At 41.2% G+C, this 16,138-nt stretch overlaps 2 protein-coding genes across 3 annotated transcripts in view; one reads left to right on the top strand and one right to left on the bottom strand.

Annotated features, from left to right (window-relative positions):
* Positions 1 to 6,801: 6,801 nt before the first annotated feature.
* LOC148899316 (beta-4C adrenergic receptor-like) overlaps positions 6,802 to 16,138 on the bottom strand; it is a 182,361-nt gene continuing 173,024 nt past the window's right edge. For both annotated transcript variants that reach the window (XM_088994490.1, XM_088994491.1), the window contains one exon: positions 6,802 to 7,389. In XM_088994490.1, coding sequence (XP_088850616.1) covers positions 7,152 to 7,389 — 238 coding nt within the window. In that variant the 3' untranslated portion in view covers positions 6,802 to 7,151. The remainder of the gene's footprint in view (positions 7,390 to 16,138) is intronic.
* Positions 8,249 to 15,730, top strand: LOC148899323 (potassium voltage-gated channel subfamily V member 2-like). Its single transcript, XM_088994487.1, has 2 exons — positions 8,249 to 9,650; positions 15,046 to 15,730. The coding sequence occupies exons 1-2, from the start codon at positions 8,322 to 8,324 to the stop codon at positions 15,310 to 15,312; spliced, it is 1,596 nt and encodes a 531-aa protein (XP_088850613.1). The 5' UTR covers positions 8,249 to 8,321; the 3' UTR covers positions 15,313 to 15,730.

Below are 16,138 nucleotides of genomic sequence, written 5' to 3'. Positions count from 1 at the left end.
CGAGCAGTTTGGAGCGCAAGGGCATGAGTTGCGGCCAGCAGCAACTCCTGGATGTGTATGGTAATTGTTACCTTTTGTTTATGAAAAAGACTGACCAGTTATACCAAAGACTTCTGCATCCTTTACCAGCTTCAGGGGCATTCCAGTACATTTATATTATTAACTCTACAAACAAAATTAGATAAAATCAGCTTGTGTATATCGCCTAAAAATGAAGACGAACAATAGTCTGTTACACTTGGTTTCATGCCACATGCAAAAAAAGTTGTAACCTTTAGCGAGAAATGTCATATTTTGGCTTTCATTTCCCCTAAACCTCTACTTTTATTGAGTCGCACATATGCTGAATAGCGTTGTAATGTAACTTTAGTCCAGTGACGTGCAGTCAGGGGAGGCAGGTGAGGCAGTGCCTCACCTGTCATCATGGAGAGCTGTCATGGAAATATCAAATGAAAAAATAAATTAAACAGTTATATGTATTTAGTGATTTGTACTTTAAAGTTCTTGTCCATTTAACTTCACCGTTTTATGATTTTTTTTTCACATTTACCGTTCAAATACTAAGTAGAGACGAGCGGTGAGGCACCAGCCGGCTGAACCTCACCATGGATTGCGCAATCACTATGCTTACTGTGCTGGCTTGCTCTGCAGTGAGACCGCATTGCTGTCCTTCTGCATATCGCTATTAAAGCGTTCAAACACGTTTAGTATATGAACTAAATTTCTACAGTTTAGCTGGTGTATACAGTGAGACCTCAATTTACAAACACCTTATCTTACAAACTTTTCGTCTTACAAACGTCAAATTTATGAAAATTAAACCTTATATTAAGCACTATTTTCATAATACACACCCACCACGGCGGAGTGATCTTCGGCGGAAGCACACGACCGAACAGCACCAGAGGTTAAGTTACCAACAGTCCTTATGGAAGGTGACTCTCCTTCCATAAGCCATCAACGACCATCAAAAAGGTAAATAAAACTCTATTTTACAGTACAGTTTATTTCTTTAATTACAGTCCTCATGTAATGCGCCTCTTTCCAAACAGCAATTCCCTTTGACCTTCGACCTCCAACGCCATTCCATCAAGCCATAAATGTTGTAAATAAAGTGACTTTATGATACAATGCAGTGTATTTCTTTCATTACAATACAATAGCACATTTATTATACATAGAATAAGGTATGTTATGTGTAGTTTTAAGGCTTATTTAGTTGAAAAGTATATTTTATGGAAACCCGGGAACGGATTATTCCCATTTTAATGGTTTCCTATGGGAATTTTTTTTTGAGATACACACTTTTCACCTTACACACTCTATCTGGGAACCAATTAAGTTCGTAAGTTGAGGTCTCGCTGTACAATGTAGAGTCACTGTACATTATAAACACTGTACTACAGTGTTTATTTTGTTTTATTTTTATCAAAACGCTGTGCGTAGGTGAGGAAAACAGTTTTCCGGCCTCATGACAGGGGGCGCTTGTGTTTCCAGAGATACTTCCGACTCCATGGCTGCAGAATAATAGAATTAGGGACAGCAAGTTACAGTAAACAGTTAGCAAGTGCAACCCTGCAGTCATTTTTCCGTGTTGCTTGGCCTCACTTTCAGAATGGAGGATTACATATGACGGGTGTCACAACAGTGACTGTCTTCATCTCCACGATGCTGCCGTCTTAATAAGGCCAGACGCGTGAATGTGTCTTTTTATTTCTTTTATTTCTGCAACACAGTATGGCAGAAGGGATGGGTGAAGTCGCATGGGTTTCGTCTTGTGATTAACATGAATCTCCTCGAGATTGTTCTCAATATGCAAAACATTGTAGATAACAAAACAGAATGAACAACGAAATGAAGCAATTATTACCTGCAACACAGTATGGCAGAAGGGATGGGTGAAGTCGCATGGGTTTCATCTTGTGATTAACTGCGCAACATAAAAGCACTATGAAGCACATGTGCTTCAAAGTTCCACTCGACAAAACGTGAAGTAAATGATGACACAATAAGTAATCTGGACTCAAAATGAATAAGGGAACTAATTAGATAACACTAGACAGTATAAAAGGGGAAACAAAATAAGATATTGTCATGAAAATGCGCGTTAATCGAGACCAACAGAAAATTGCGACTCACCATGAATCTCCTCCAGATTGTTCTGGAAACTATGGGCGGGACATGGTGCCACACTGTGCGCCGTTACGTCACTTCCTTCATAATTTAATGATCTAAGTGCACAACTCCGTTACACATATCTAAATTGAAAGAATTTTCTAAACTGGACTTTCAATCGAAGCAGGAGGTAATAATTAAAGGAAGACCAACACCAGAGCTAAAAGGTTTGCTTCAGACAACGGTACACAATACTCGCTCTTTTCAGGCGGACTGGTACACACGAAAAGGCAAGAAACCGCCTTTTATGCTTTTCCTGCCTTCTGTTCTCAACTTGTGACAATGTCTGGACTCAAATGGGATATTGCGACCTGAAAATTTTACAACGGAGCCTCATCAAACATGAGCGAAGACTCAACATCAGCATCCACAATGCTAAGGTAAAGGAGAACCGGGAGATTTTAAAAGATCTCATCAATGCCACCTGCTTCCTTGCCAAACAACAGCTGGCATTTCGTGGAAATGATGAAAGAAAAGGCTCTGCTAATCGTGGCAACTATGTTGAACTATTACATGCTTTCGCTCAGAAAGATGACAGGCTAGCGAGTCATTTTGGGACATCCACTATATGTTCTAGCCTGTGAAACAGAATACAGAACGATTTAATTGAAGCCGTTGGTGATGTCATTAGAAATGACATTAAAAGGGAGAACGGTGCAGCCCCATTTGTTGCTGTAGAAGTAGACGAGATTGTCATTCTCAGCACTGAAAAGACTGAAAACATACAGTCGGAACAGGACTGATCAAGGACGACTTTCTTCACTGGCAGTGATCTCCGTTGAGACAGAGAGACTTTTAAAACTGAAGAAAGATAAGGAAGGCTTCTACAAAGAAGTTATCAATGTCTTTCTTCAGAAGGAGCGGCGCATGGACTTCATTTACAAGTAAAGGTAACACGATAAAAACGTTTTTTAAATTATTTTTTTCTTTGCTACAGTTTGTATATATAAAGAATGCTGACATGAAATTTTAAACAAAATACGTTAACTGTTGCCAATTAAATGGTGAATAAACTACTCTGTAGAGTTCATATGTTTGTTAATCTGACTATGATGACGTCAGTGCCTCACCAGCCATGAACCTCACCGCACGTCACTGCTTTACTCCTGTTGTCGAGCCCTTGAAATTTTGAGCGCAGGGTGAGACGAGGCTCAACGTCGCCTGGACCTCAACGCATGACTCCACCCACATTAATTTGAAGCGTTTTCCTATTGTTGTTTTTTAACCATGTTCTTGGCTGTTTTAATAATGCGCCGTTTTATGAGGCCAAACTTACTTTTAAAAACAGTTATACTCTTTTTAATAATTATTGTTTTCTTTTTTTCGTTGTGAAATGTTTTTTTTTTGTTCCACGTACAACAATTTTGTGTGTATCTCTCTCTCTCTATGACATTCTGTCACATTTGCTCACTTTAGCTCTGGATAAAGCAGGCCCCCAACCCCTAATGAGTACATATGTACAGATCGAGGCTTCTCCTTCCATAAGCCATCAACGACCATCAAAAAGGTAAATAAAACTCTATTTTACAGTACAGTTTATTTCTTTAATTACAGTCCTCATGTAATGCGCCTCTTTCCAAACAGCAATTCCCTTTGACCTTCGACCTCCAACGCCATTCCATCAAGCCATAAATGTTGTAAATAAAGTGACTTTATGATACAATGCAGTGTATTTCTTTCATTACAATACAATAGCACATTTATTATACATAGAATAAGGTATGTTATGTGTAGTTTTAAGGCTTATTTAGTTGAAAAGTATATTTTATGGAAACCCGGGAACGGATTATTCCCATTTTAATGGTTTCCTATGGGAATTTTTTTTTGAGATACACACTTTTCACCTTACACACTCTATCTGGGAACCAATTAAGTTCGTAAGTTGAGGTCTCGCTGTACAATGTAGAGTCACTGTATATTATAAACACTGTACTACAGTGTTTATTTTGTTTTATTTTTATCAAAACGCTGTGCGTAGGTGAGGAAAACAGTTCTCCGGCCTCATGACAGGGGGCGCTTGTGTTTCCAGAGATACTTCCGACTCCATGGCTGCAGAATAATAGAATTAGGGACAGCAAGTTACAGTAAACAGTTAGCAAGTGCAACCCTGCAGTCATTTTTCCGTGTTGCTTGGCCTCACTTTCAGAATGGAGGATTACATATGACGGGTGTCACAACAGTGACTGTCTTCATCTCCACGATGCTGCCGTCTTAATAAGGCCAGACGCGTGAATGTGTCTTTTTATTTCTTTTATTTCTGCAACACAGTATGGCAGAAGGGATGGGTGAAGTCGCATGGGTTTCGTCTTGTGATTAACTGCGCAACATAAAAGCACTATGAAGCACATGTGCTTCAAAGTTCCACTCGACAAAACGTGAAGTAAATGATGACACAATAAGTAATCTGGACTCAAAATGAATAAGGGAACTAATTAGATAACACTAGACAGTATAAAAGGGGAAACAAAATAAGATATTGTCATGAAAATGCGCGTTAATCGAGACCAACAGAAAATTGCGACTCACCATGAATCTCCTCCAGATTGTTCTGGAAACTATGGGCGGGACATGGTGCCACACTGTGCGCCGTTACGTCACTTCCTTCATAATTTAATAATCTAAGTGCACAACTCCGTTACACATATCTAAATTGAAAGAATTTTCTAAACTGGACTTTCAATCGAAGCAGGAGGTAATAATTAAAGGAAGACCAACACCAGAGCTAAAAGGTTTGCTTCAGACAACGGTACACAATACTCGCTCTTTTCAGGCGGACTGGTACACACGAAAAGGCAAGAAACCGCCTTTTCTGCTTTTCCTGCCTTCTGTTCTCAACTTGTGACAATGTCTGGACTCAAATGGGATATTGCGACCTGAAAATTTTACAACTGAGCCTCATCAAACATGAGCGAAGACTCAACATCAGCATCCACAATGCTAAGGTAAAGGAGAACCGGGAGATTTTAAAAGATCTCATCAATGCCACCTGCTTCCTTGCCAAACAACAGCTGGCATTTCGTGGAAATGATGAAAGAAAAGGCTCTGCTAATCGTGGCAACTATGTTGAACTATTACATGCTTTCGCTCAGAAAGATGACAGGCTAGCGAGTCATTTTGGGACATCCACTATATGTTCTAGCCTGTGAAACAGAATACAGAACGATTTAATTGAAGCCGTTGGTGATGTCATTAGAAATGACATTAAAAGGGAGAACGGTGCAGCCCCATTTGTTGCTGTAGAAGTAGACGGGATTGTCATTCTCAGCACTGAAAAGACTGAAAACATACAGTCGGAACAGGACTGATCAAGGACGACTTTCTTCACTGGCAGTGATCTCCGTTGAGACAGAGAGACTTTTAAAACTGAAGAAAGATAAGGAAGGCTTCTACAAAGAAGTTATCAATGTCTTTCTTCAGAAGGAGCGGCGCATGGACTTCATTTACAAGTAAAGGTAACACGATAAAAACGTTTTTTAAATTATTTTTTTCTTTGCTACAGTTTGTATATATAAAGAATGCTGACATGAAATTTTAAACAAAATACGTTAACTGTTGCCAATTAAATGGTGAATAAACTACTCTGTAGAGTTCATATGTTTGTTAATCTGACTATGATGACGTCAGTGCCTCACCAGCCATGAACCTCACCGCACGTCACTGCTTTACTCCTGTTGTCGAGCCCTTGAAATTTTGAGCGCAGGGTGAGACGAGGCTCAACGTCGCCTGGACCTCAACGCATGACTCCACCCACATTAATTTGAAGCGTTTTCCTATTGTTGTTTTTTAACCATGTTCTTGGCTGTTTTAATAATGCGCCGTTTTATGAGGCCAAACTTACTTTTAAAAACAGTTATACTCTTTTTAATAATTATTGTTTTCTTTTTTTCGTTGTGAAATGTTTTTTTTTTGTTCCACGTACAACAATTTTGTGTGTATCTCTCTCTCTCTATGACATTCTGTCACATTTGCTCACTTTAGCTCTGGATAAAGCAGGCCCCCAACCCCTAATGAGTACATATGTACAGATCGAGGCTTAATACCTTGATCCTCTTGTATGTGTGACGGGTGTCACAACAGTGACTGTCTTCATCTCCACGATGCTGCCGTATTAATGAAGACGAGACGCGTGGATGTGTCTTTTTATTTCTTTTATTTCTGCAACACAGTATGGCAGAAGGGATGGGTGAAGTCGCATGGGTTTCGTCTTGTGATTAACCTGAATCTCCTCGAGATTGTTCTCGAAACTATGGGCGGGACATAGTGCCACACTGTGCGCCGTTGCGTCACTTCCTTCATAATTTAATAATCTAAGCGCACAACTCCGTTACATACACCCCCCTTAAATTATGCAGAAGTGAGGCAACATACACACGGAAGACAACAGAAAGACCAACAGGCAAAATAGACAAGGTTATCGGGCAAGGATGTACAAAAATGCTGTCTAATTATGTCACTCATCTGACCAACTACGTCAGGTGACTGGAGTAAGGGATCTGTCGCCGGTGTGTCAGGGTCTGTGCGCTCGTTGGAGATGCACTGTACTGGGTCTGGGAAGGAACTCTGTCCCCACTAACATAAGTGGCCTCAGCTCGCACCTGCCCATTCTCCTCTGTACAAACATCACCCTGCATAGCACTACATAACTGTGACAGACTGGAGAAAGGTATCTGTTGCTGGTGTATCAGTGGTCTGTGCGCTCGTCGTAGATGCACTGCACTGGGTCTGGGAAGGAACTCTGTCCCCACTAACATAAGTGGCCTCAGCTTGAACCTGCCCATTCCCCTCTGTACAACCTACACCACTCTGGATTGCACTACACAACTGTTACACGGTTGGGAAGCCTCTACCTCTACCAACACACTCATTCAAAGGTGTGCTACTTGTTACTTGTAAGGAGCTCATTCTTAGACTTAACACACAAAAACACGTACGTGAAAAAAAAAAGCACACTAATTGCAAAACAGCAGCTCAGACAATTAACACACTACACGTATTTCCAAAACGGGGGTCGACACACCGTCCACCGAGTGATGGGACTGCACAGCGTCTTCATTGTGCAGCATCGCGGTCCCGGTCCGAAGTGGAGAGTCACTTGTGATCCGGGTCACGGCACCAATGTGACGGGTGTCACAACAGTGACTGTCTTCATCTCCACGATGCTGCCGTATTAATGAAGACGAGACGCGTGGATGTGTCTTTTTATTTCTTTTATTTCTGCAACACAGTATGGCAGAAGGGATGGGTGAAGTCGCATGGGTTTCGTCTTGTGATTAACCTGAATCTCCTCGAGATTGTTCTCGAAACTATGGGCGGGACATAGTGCCACACTGTGCGCCGTTGCGTCACTTCCTTCATAATTTAATAATCTAAGTGCACAACTCCGTTACATATGTATCTACAGTCTTTCTTAGTTTAAGCAAGGCAAAAACATTGCTTTGCAGCACTAAACAATATATGTAGAGATTTAATATTGTAACTGAAAAATTGGCTCAATATGGATGATTCATGATTACTGAGCTGTCTATTGTATTGGCCTTTCCCCGAAATGTGTTTTTTTCCTCTGTGTAACTTCACAGGACTGCTAAAAGATTCACATACTGGATATCACACTTCAGTACTTGTATTCATCAACAGGATAGTTGTCATATGTCTTGTAGTAGATGCTTGGTTTTCTACTTATTTCTTTCCTTTCCTCTTCCGTTCATAACTTTGCTGCTGTGTTACTTTCAGGTCGAGTGAATGCTGGCGCGAATGGCTGCCGCTGCTCACCCGCACAAAAAAAATCCTGTGACTGTAAAGTGTCCTTGAGAGTTTTGAAAGGAGCTTAGAAATGACATGTTATTATTATTTTTATTAAATCAACTATCCTAACGGTGAGTACAATCAATTAGTGTTTTAAATGATAATTACTCTAAAGGGGGACATTGATGAGGGGCATTTGTTGGGATATGCCACCCTGTCCACATTATCTCAGCTCGGGAGCTCAGCAGAGGATAATGGTATTTAGATGTCCTGTAAGCACACAGATCCTCTCAGTCAGCAACATTAATGGGGCCACGAGGTATCCCGCTCATGTTTTACATTCTTGGGTAAAAGACTATTAGACAGAAGTAGTGCTCTGCCTTCTTTCCAGTTTGTACGCTGACATGGGGAGCACTGGCAAGGTGTTCCAGTTCTTCAACAGGAGACAAAGTCTGTTCTCTAACTACAAAGTCACAGGCTCTGATGTTATTCGGAGATCTTCAGAAATTGTGTATCCGTCATCAAAGGAGAGCTGTGTGAGGACATGGAACTCCATGCAAGAGCTGAGCAAAGACATTTACGATATCTACGCTGAATACGAAGATGAAGACAATGATATCCAGCATGGTTCTTCTAAACTCATTTCCCCATCCAAAAATTATACGATCAACATCAATGTAGGCGGGACGTCCTTCCAAATCGCCTACAAGATGGCGGCGAGGTACCCCAAGACTAGAATTGGGCGACTGGCCACTTACACCGACCACAACATGAAACTGGACCTGTGTGATGACTACAACATGACCAACAACGAGTTTTTCTTTGACCGAGACCCCGAAATCTTTCACAGCATCTTCAATTTCTACCGGACTGGTGTGCTGTGGATCAAGGACGAGCTGTGCCCTCGAAACTTCCTAGAGGAGATCAACTACTGGGGGGTGAGGATCAAGAACACCCATCGCTGCTGCCGTATCTCATTCGAGGAAAGACAAGACGAGCTGAACGAGCAGCTGAAGATCCAGAGAGAGCTGGAAGCAGAGGTGGAGATCGAAGAGAACGAAGCGCTCTTTCATGATATGTTAATGGGCCACTGGCGTCGAGCGATTTGGAACTTGATGGAGAAGCCGTTTTCTTCAATCAAGGCCAAGCTGATGGCAGTGACGTCCAGTCTGTTCGTCCTTATCTCCCTGGTGGCCATGACGCTGAACACAGTGGAGGAGATGCAGTATCGAGCTCATATGGGGCAGCTCAGTGGAAAGACTTACTGGGAGCACGTTGAGTCAATGTGCATTGCCTTCTTCACCATGGAGTATCTGCTCCGGCTCTTCTCCACCCCTGACCTCAAAGCCTTCAGCAGAAGTGTGCTCAACACTGTGGACCTGATCGCCATCCTGCCTCAGTACCTGCAGGCCATCTTGGAATTCTTTGACAACAAGGAAAATTATGTGAAGCACGAGGCCGACCTGCAGGCGGTGGGGCAGGTGGGAAAGCTCGGACAAGTCTTGCGGATCATGAGACTGATGCGGATCTTTCGGATCTTGAAGCTGGCCCGACATTCCACGGGTCTGCGGGCGTTTGGCTTCACTCTACGGCAGTGCTACCAACAAGTCGGCTGCCTGTTTCTTTTCATTGCCATGGGGATCTTCAGCTTCTCTGCCATGGTTTACACTGTGGAACACGACATGCCGCAAACAAACTTCTCCAGCATTCCTCACGCGTGGTGGTGGGCATCTGTAAGTAGATCTTCATAAAGTGAGCGATCCATTGGACAAAAGGGAATTTTTAGCCGCACTTCTCCAACATCGAGATGCATCTAAATTGGACGAAGTTCGATCACCTTTGTTTTGAGTCTTTGTCATTCAGTAGTTTTTTTTCTTCTGCATTGATGCAGCCATTCACTGGTCTCCAAGCCAGTCTCCATCCAAGCACGACTTGATCTACATGTAAACCACCACACAGTAGCTGCAAAATTAGCTAAATATACCAGTTATTGTGCTCTTGGACCTTGGCTATGCCTGCCTCAAGAGTCATGTAATTTTATTGTTGATGTTTTTCAAAAACGCTGAAAAATTTGGGATATTATGTCCTTCTTTTTATTGTAGCTTTCCAGAGGTTGATGCTATAGCATTGAAAGTGGTACCAAATGAAAGCTAATAAAATGTTCTTGCATATGGTAGTAAACACATGAACACCTGTGTTAATTTTAATTACTTTTTTTGTTCTTTTGAGAGCCTTTCCAGCAGCTCATGTATTTTGTTTTTCTATTTTCATTCCTTTCATCACTTCAATCAATTACTTTTGATACCACAGCAAGCAACAGTGGCATCAACAAGGGTGCAGCGAATCTTATTGAAGAAAAACTAGGCAAAAAGGCATTCTACTTCGCTTGTCGCCATCACATATCAGAGGTAATAATTGGAAGTGTATGGGAGGTTGTGTTTAGCAAGGTCAAGAGTCCTGACAACCCAATGTTCAGCAATGTGAAAGAGAAGTGGGACAAGTTGGTTAAGGACTGCCCAAGAGTTCTGGGCCTAGTTGAACAAGACTTGAAACAGAAGAAGACAAGCACAATTGCAGTCTTACGCAATTTCCTTGAGGAAGCAAGTCCGAGGGCAGATTACAGAGAGGTGGCAGAGCTGTGCCTGATCCTGCTTAGTGAGGAACCTCCTCGAGGTATCCACTGGGCCAAGCCAGGTGCCATTCACCAAGCCCGCTGGATGGCCAGGAACATTTACTGTATGAAGATGCTCATGTTTTCCAAGGAACTAAAATACAACACGGACACTGTCTTCAAGCTGGAGAGGATGAACAAATTCCTGGCCTTATTCTACACCAGCCACTGGGTGACCACCACATCTGCAGCTGATGCACATATCCATGACCTCCAGTTTATGAAGAACATGCTGCAATACAAGCAGTATGACTATGAACTGGCAACCTCTGTTCTCAAGAAAATGAACAACCACCGCTGGTATCTGACCCAAGAACTAGTGCCATTCACCTTCTTCAGTTCACATGCCAGCATGACCAAGTCTGCAAAAGATAAGCTAGCAGTCAAGCTGTCAGAAACAGACAAACCTGAGAGTTACAGGAAAGGCAAGCTAGTGTTTCCTGTCATCAAGGCAGCTACAGTTCTCACAGACCTGGTAGGGCCAGAGTCTCATTTTCTGTTTGATGCTCTTCGAGTGAAATGTGACTGTCTCACTACTCCTGCTGACACCTGGGAAGACAATGACAGCTACAGGAATGCACAGTTTTGAGGTCAGTGAAAGTGACCAATGATGTGGCTGAGAGAGGTGTGAAACTAATGAGTGACTTTGCAACTCAGATCACAACCGACCCAGAGTAAAGAAGCTGCCTACTACAAGTTGTCGAGTGCCACAGGAAAAACATCGACAGTTTCAAAAAAGCCACATTGAACAAGTGATAATACATGTATTAGTAACATCCTATCTGACAGTTTCTTATGGAATATATGTGCAGTGCTATCATACTACCAAACTGATTTTTTTTAGTGTCCCAGCTATTTGTGCATTAAAATTAGCTAAAATTTACAGAGGTGTTAATGTGTTTTATTGTGCTTACCACCATTTTCAAGACAATTTTATTAGCCTTCATTTGGTACCACTTTCAATGCTATAGCATCAACCTCTGGAAAGCTACAATCAGAATCAGAATCAGAATACATTTATTTGTCCCACAATGGGGAAATTTGCAGTCCACAGCAGCACCGACATTCCACGGGTCTGCGGGCGTTTGGCTTCACTCTACGGCAGTGCTACCAACAAGTCGGCTGCCTGTTTCTTTTCATTGCCATGGGGATCTTCAGCTTCTCTGCCATGGTTTACACTGTGGAACACGACATGCCGCAAACAAACTTCTCCAGCATTCCTCACGCGTGGTGGTGGGCATCTGTAAGTAGATCTTCATAAAGTGAGCGATCCATTGGACAAAAGGGAATTTTTAGCCGCACTTCTCCAACATCGAGATGCATCTAAATTGGACGAAGTTCGATCACCTTTGTTTTGAGTCTTTGTCATTCAGTAGTTTTTTTTCTTCTGCATTGATGCAGCCATTCACTGGTCTCCAAGCCAGTCTCCATCCAAGCACGACTTGATCTACATGTAAACCACCACACAGTAGCTGCAAAATTAGCTAAATATACCAGTTATTGTGCTCTTGGACCTTGGCTATGCCTGCCTCAAGAGTCATGTAATTTTATTGTTGATGTTTTTCAAAAACGCTGAAAAATTTGGGATATTATGTCCTTCTTTTTATTGTAGCTTTCCAGAGGTTGATGCTATAGCATTGAAAGTGGTACCAAATGAAAGCTAATAAAATGTTCTTGCATATGGTAGTAAACACATGAACACCTGTGTTAATTTTAATTACTTTTTTTGTTCTTTTGAGAGCCTTTCCAGCAGCTCATGTATTTTGTTTTTCTATTTTCATTCCTTTCATCACTTCAATCAATTACTTTTGATACCACAGCAAGCAACAGTGGCATCAACAAGGGTGCAGCGAATCTTATTGAAGAAAAACTAGGCAAAAAGGCATTCTACTTCGCTTGTCGCCATCACATATCAGAGGTAATAATTGGAAGTGTATGGGAGGTTGTGTTTAGCAAGGTCAAGAGTCCTGACAACCCAATGTTCAGCAATGTGAAAGAGAAGTGGGACAAGTTGGTTAAGGACTGCCCAAGAGTTCTGGGCCTAGTTGAACAAGACTTGAAACAGAAGAAGACAAGCACAATTGCAGTCTTACGCAATTTCCTTGAGGAAGCAAGTCCGAGGGCAGATTACAGAGAGGTGGCAGAGCTGTGCCTGATCCTGCTTAGTGAGGAACCTCCTCGAGGTATCCACTGGGCCAAGCCAGGTGCCATTCACCAAGCCCGCTGGATGGCCAGGAACATTTACTGTATGAAGATGCTCATGTTTTCCAAGGAACTAAAATACAACACGGACACTGTCTTCAAGCTGGAGAGGATGAACAAATTCCTGGCCTTATTCTACACCAGCCACTGGGTGACCACCACATCTGCAGCTGATGCACATATCCATGACCTCCAGTTTATGAAGAACATGCTGCAATACAAGCAGTATGACTATGAACTGGCAACCTCTGTTCTCAAGAAAATGAACAACCACCGCTGGTATCTGACCCAAGAACTAGTGCCATTCACCTTCTTCAGTTCACATGCCAGCATGACCAAGTCTGCAAAAGATAAGCTAGCAGTCAAGCTGTCAGAAACAGACAAACCTGAGAGTTACAGGAAAGGCAAGCTAGTGTTTCCTGTCATCAAGGCAGCTACAGTTCTCACAGACCTGGTAGGGCCAGAGTCTCATTTTCTGTTTGATGCTCTTCGAGTGAAATGTGACTGTCTCACTACTCCTGCTGACACCTGGGAAGACAATGACAGCTACAGGAATGCACAGTTTTGAGGTCAGTGAAAGTGACCAATGATGTGGCTGAGAGAGGTGTGAAACTAATGAGTGACTTTGCAACTCAGATCACAACCGACCCAGAGTAAAGAAGCTGCCTACTACAAGTTGTCGAGTGCCACAGGAAAAACATCGACAGTTTCAAAAAAGCCACATTGAACAAGTGATAATACATGTATTAGTAACATCCTATCTGACAGTTTCTTATGGAATATATGTGTCAGTGCAGTGCTATCATACTACCAAACTGATTTTTTTAGTGTCCCAGCTATTTGTGCATTAAAATTAGCTAAAATTTACAGAGGTGTTAATGTGTTTTATTGTGCTTACCACCATTTTCAAGACAATTTTATTAGCCTTCATTTGGTACCACTTTCAATGCTATAGCATCAACCTCTGGAAAGCTACAATCAGAATCAGAATCAGAATACATTTATGTGTCCCACAATGGGGAAATTTGCAGTCCACAGCAGCAATTGAAAAGGGATGGGGCAGGGGTGGGGGTGAAAGGATAGAAAACAAGATATTCTAAGCATAACAAAATAAAGTGTCAACTGTATACTGTGCAGATGTAAATGTGCAAAACCGTTCCATAAGAAAAACTGTACATAGTGCAGAATCAAGAAATGCATTTTGATATATTGCAACAACCCATATTTACAAGTGTCCAGCTTTTTTTCTTTTTTCACGTGATCATTGAGAAATCAATTATTTTCATTTGAGAAATGAAAATAAGGACATAATATCCCAAATTTTGCAGCGTTTTTGAAAAACGTCAACAATAACATTACGTGGCTCTTGAGGGAGGCATAGCCATGGTCCAAGATCACAATAACTGGTATATTTCGCTAATTTAGACCTTGGAGAATGGGAATAATATCAGTTTCCATATGTTTGAAGAAAAAGGGCAATTTTGAAGAGTTCTACTGCCACTTTCTATCATGATGTGCGAGTCTGTCAAAAAATTACTCTTATTGGTGCGTGGTGCAACTCTTCAATAAGATGCGTCTAAGTGTAACATATTTATTTGCATTAGGTTTTGAATTTCTTAAAATACTAATGCATTTAAAAAAATATTATTATTATTATTATTATTATTATTATTATTATTATTATTATTATTATTATTATTATTATTATTAGTAGTAGTAGTAGTAGTAGTAGTAGTAGTAGTAGTAGTAGTTGTTGTTGTTGTTATTGTTATTATTATTATTATTATTATTATTATTATTATTATTATTACTTATTATTATTGTTGTTGTTAGCAGCATTAGCATTATTGGATTGGATTAGCCTTTATTATTCTCGCACTGGATACATTTACATTTCACAGCAGCAAAGTGAAGAAAGGAAGAAGAAAGGAAAGAAAGAAGTAAAAAAAAAATACAGGAGCTTCTGGAAATTATTATCACTTCTTGTATTTCTAGTACTGTAGTATCAGGTAGGGTACATAAAAGCTTGGCCAAAACAAACATGCGAATCAAACCTCTGAAGATAGAGGACACACATTTGCTGTAGCAACCCCTGAAGGAAAAAACCGAAAGGAAAAGAAGTAAAGTATTTAGAAATTTACAAAAACATCCGAAAATTAAACCAAAAGCACGTGTTAAATAAATCAGCAAAAGAGTTGAAATGCTTTTCTGTTCCCCGTAATGATGGTGACTGCTTTCCCCTGAAAATCCTGCAGGTCAGCATCTCCACGGTGGGCTACGGCGATGTTTACCCAGAGACTATCCTGGGTCGTCTATTTGCTTTCATCTGCATCGCTTTTGGCATCATCCTCAACGGTTTGCCCATATCCATCCTCTTCAACAAGTTCTCAGACTACTACTCCAAACTCAAGTCCAATCAGTACACAGCCTCCCTGAAGAACCGAGGGAAATTGAGATTCGCCAAGAGGACCGTGCAAAAGCTAAATGACTGCTTGGGAAAAGACCACTGTTATGCAAACTAAAGAAACGATACACTTTAAGACATTTGTGGAGTGTCAGCCACACCATTTTTTGTGGCACTCCACAGAATATCGACGTTGCTGCCTTAACAAACCTGAAAAGAAGCCCGATGCAGGTAACGGCTTATTTCAAAACCTCATAATTTATCAAAGTTGGGTGAAGATTGAACACCTGACCGGTCAAATCAACAGTTGTGTTTTAAAGCAAAAATATTTTTATATGTCATCATTACAAGTGAAATAAACAGATTAAACATGCTATTTCCACCATTGCAAAAATATGGCATAATCTGTTTCTTTCTGAATAATTGTTAGGTTAGTTGAATGACAGCACAACAAGGATGGTTAAATCTTTTTGTTGTCTTGGTCCCAATTGCATTTTTCAGAGCATATGCTATCATGATCTGATGTTTTGTTTCATTTGTTATCAAATAAATCTCAAAATCTCAAGTAATATGTTCATTATTCCCCTTATTTTATTTTGAGTACCCAGACAAACGCCGCCAGGATGAGGACGCGCGAACATTCACAATTGTTCTCCTGAAGGAGTTGCTTGGGGCCACACATTCTGTGCAGACAAACCTGCCAACTCACTTTCATCTGATGTAATTCCCTGGACCACTATCTTCTCTCTCTAGGCACAAATACAACACACAAATAGAGCAGCACTTACAGCGTTTTATAGAACCAGTTGAATTAACTATTTTAATTGTTCGTCTGCGTAAGCTCTCAGTCGTACGGGAGTGGTCCATCGATGAGAAGGTTTCTTCAGCCGTCATCTGTACAATTTTGAAGGTTTCGGACGTTTCGCCTCCTATCCAAGAGGCTT

The sequence above is a fragment of the Hippocampus bargibanti genome, linkage group LG04 (genome assembly GCF_051943395.1).
Source record: "Hippocampus bargibanti isolate YZ-2025 linkage group LG04, ASM5194339v1, whole genome shotgun sequence".
Lineage (NCBI taxonomy): Eukaryota > Metazoa > Chordata > Actinopteri > Syngnathiformes > Syngnathidae > Hippocampus > Hippocampus bargibanti.
The sequence above is the reverse complement of the archived record's forward strand: the minus strand, read 5'-3'. Positions and strand labels throughout refer to the sequence as shown.

Bases quoted from the DNA above. Each gene is read 5' to 3' on its own strand.
- LOC148899323 (XM_088994487.1), top strand. From the start codon at position 8,322: ATGGGGAGCACTGGCAAGGTGTTCCAGTTCTTCAACAGGAGACAAAGT. The intron at 9,651-15,045 runs GTAAGTAGATCT...AAAATCCTGCAG, and splicing joins ACGCGTGGTGGTGGGCATCT to GTCAGCATCTCCACGGTGGG.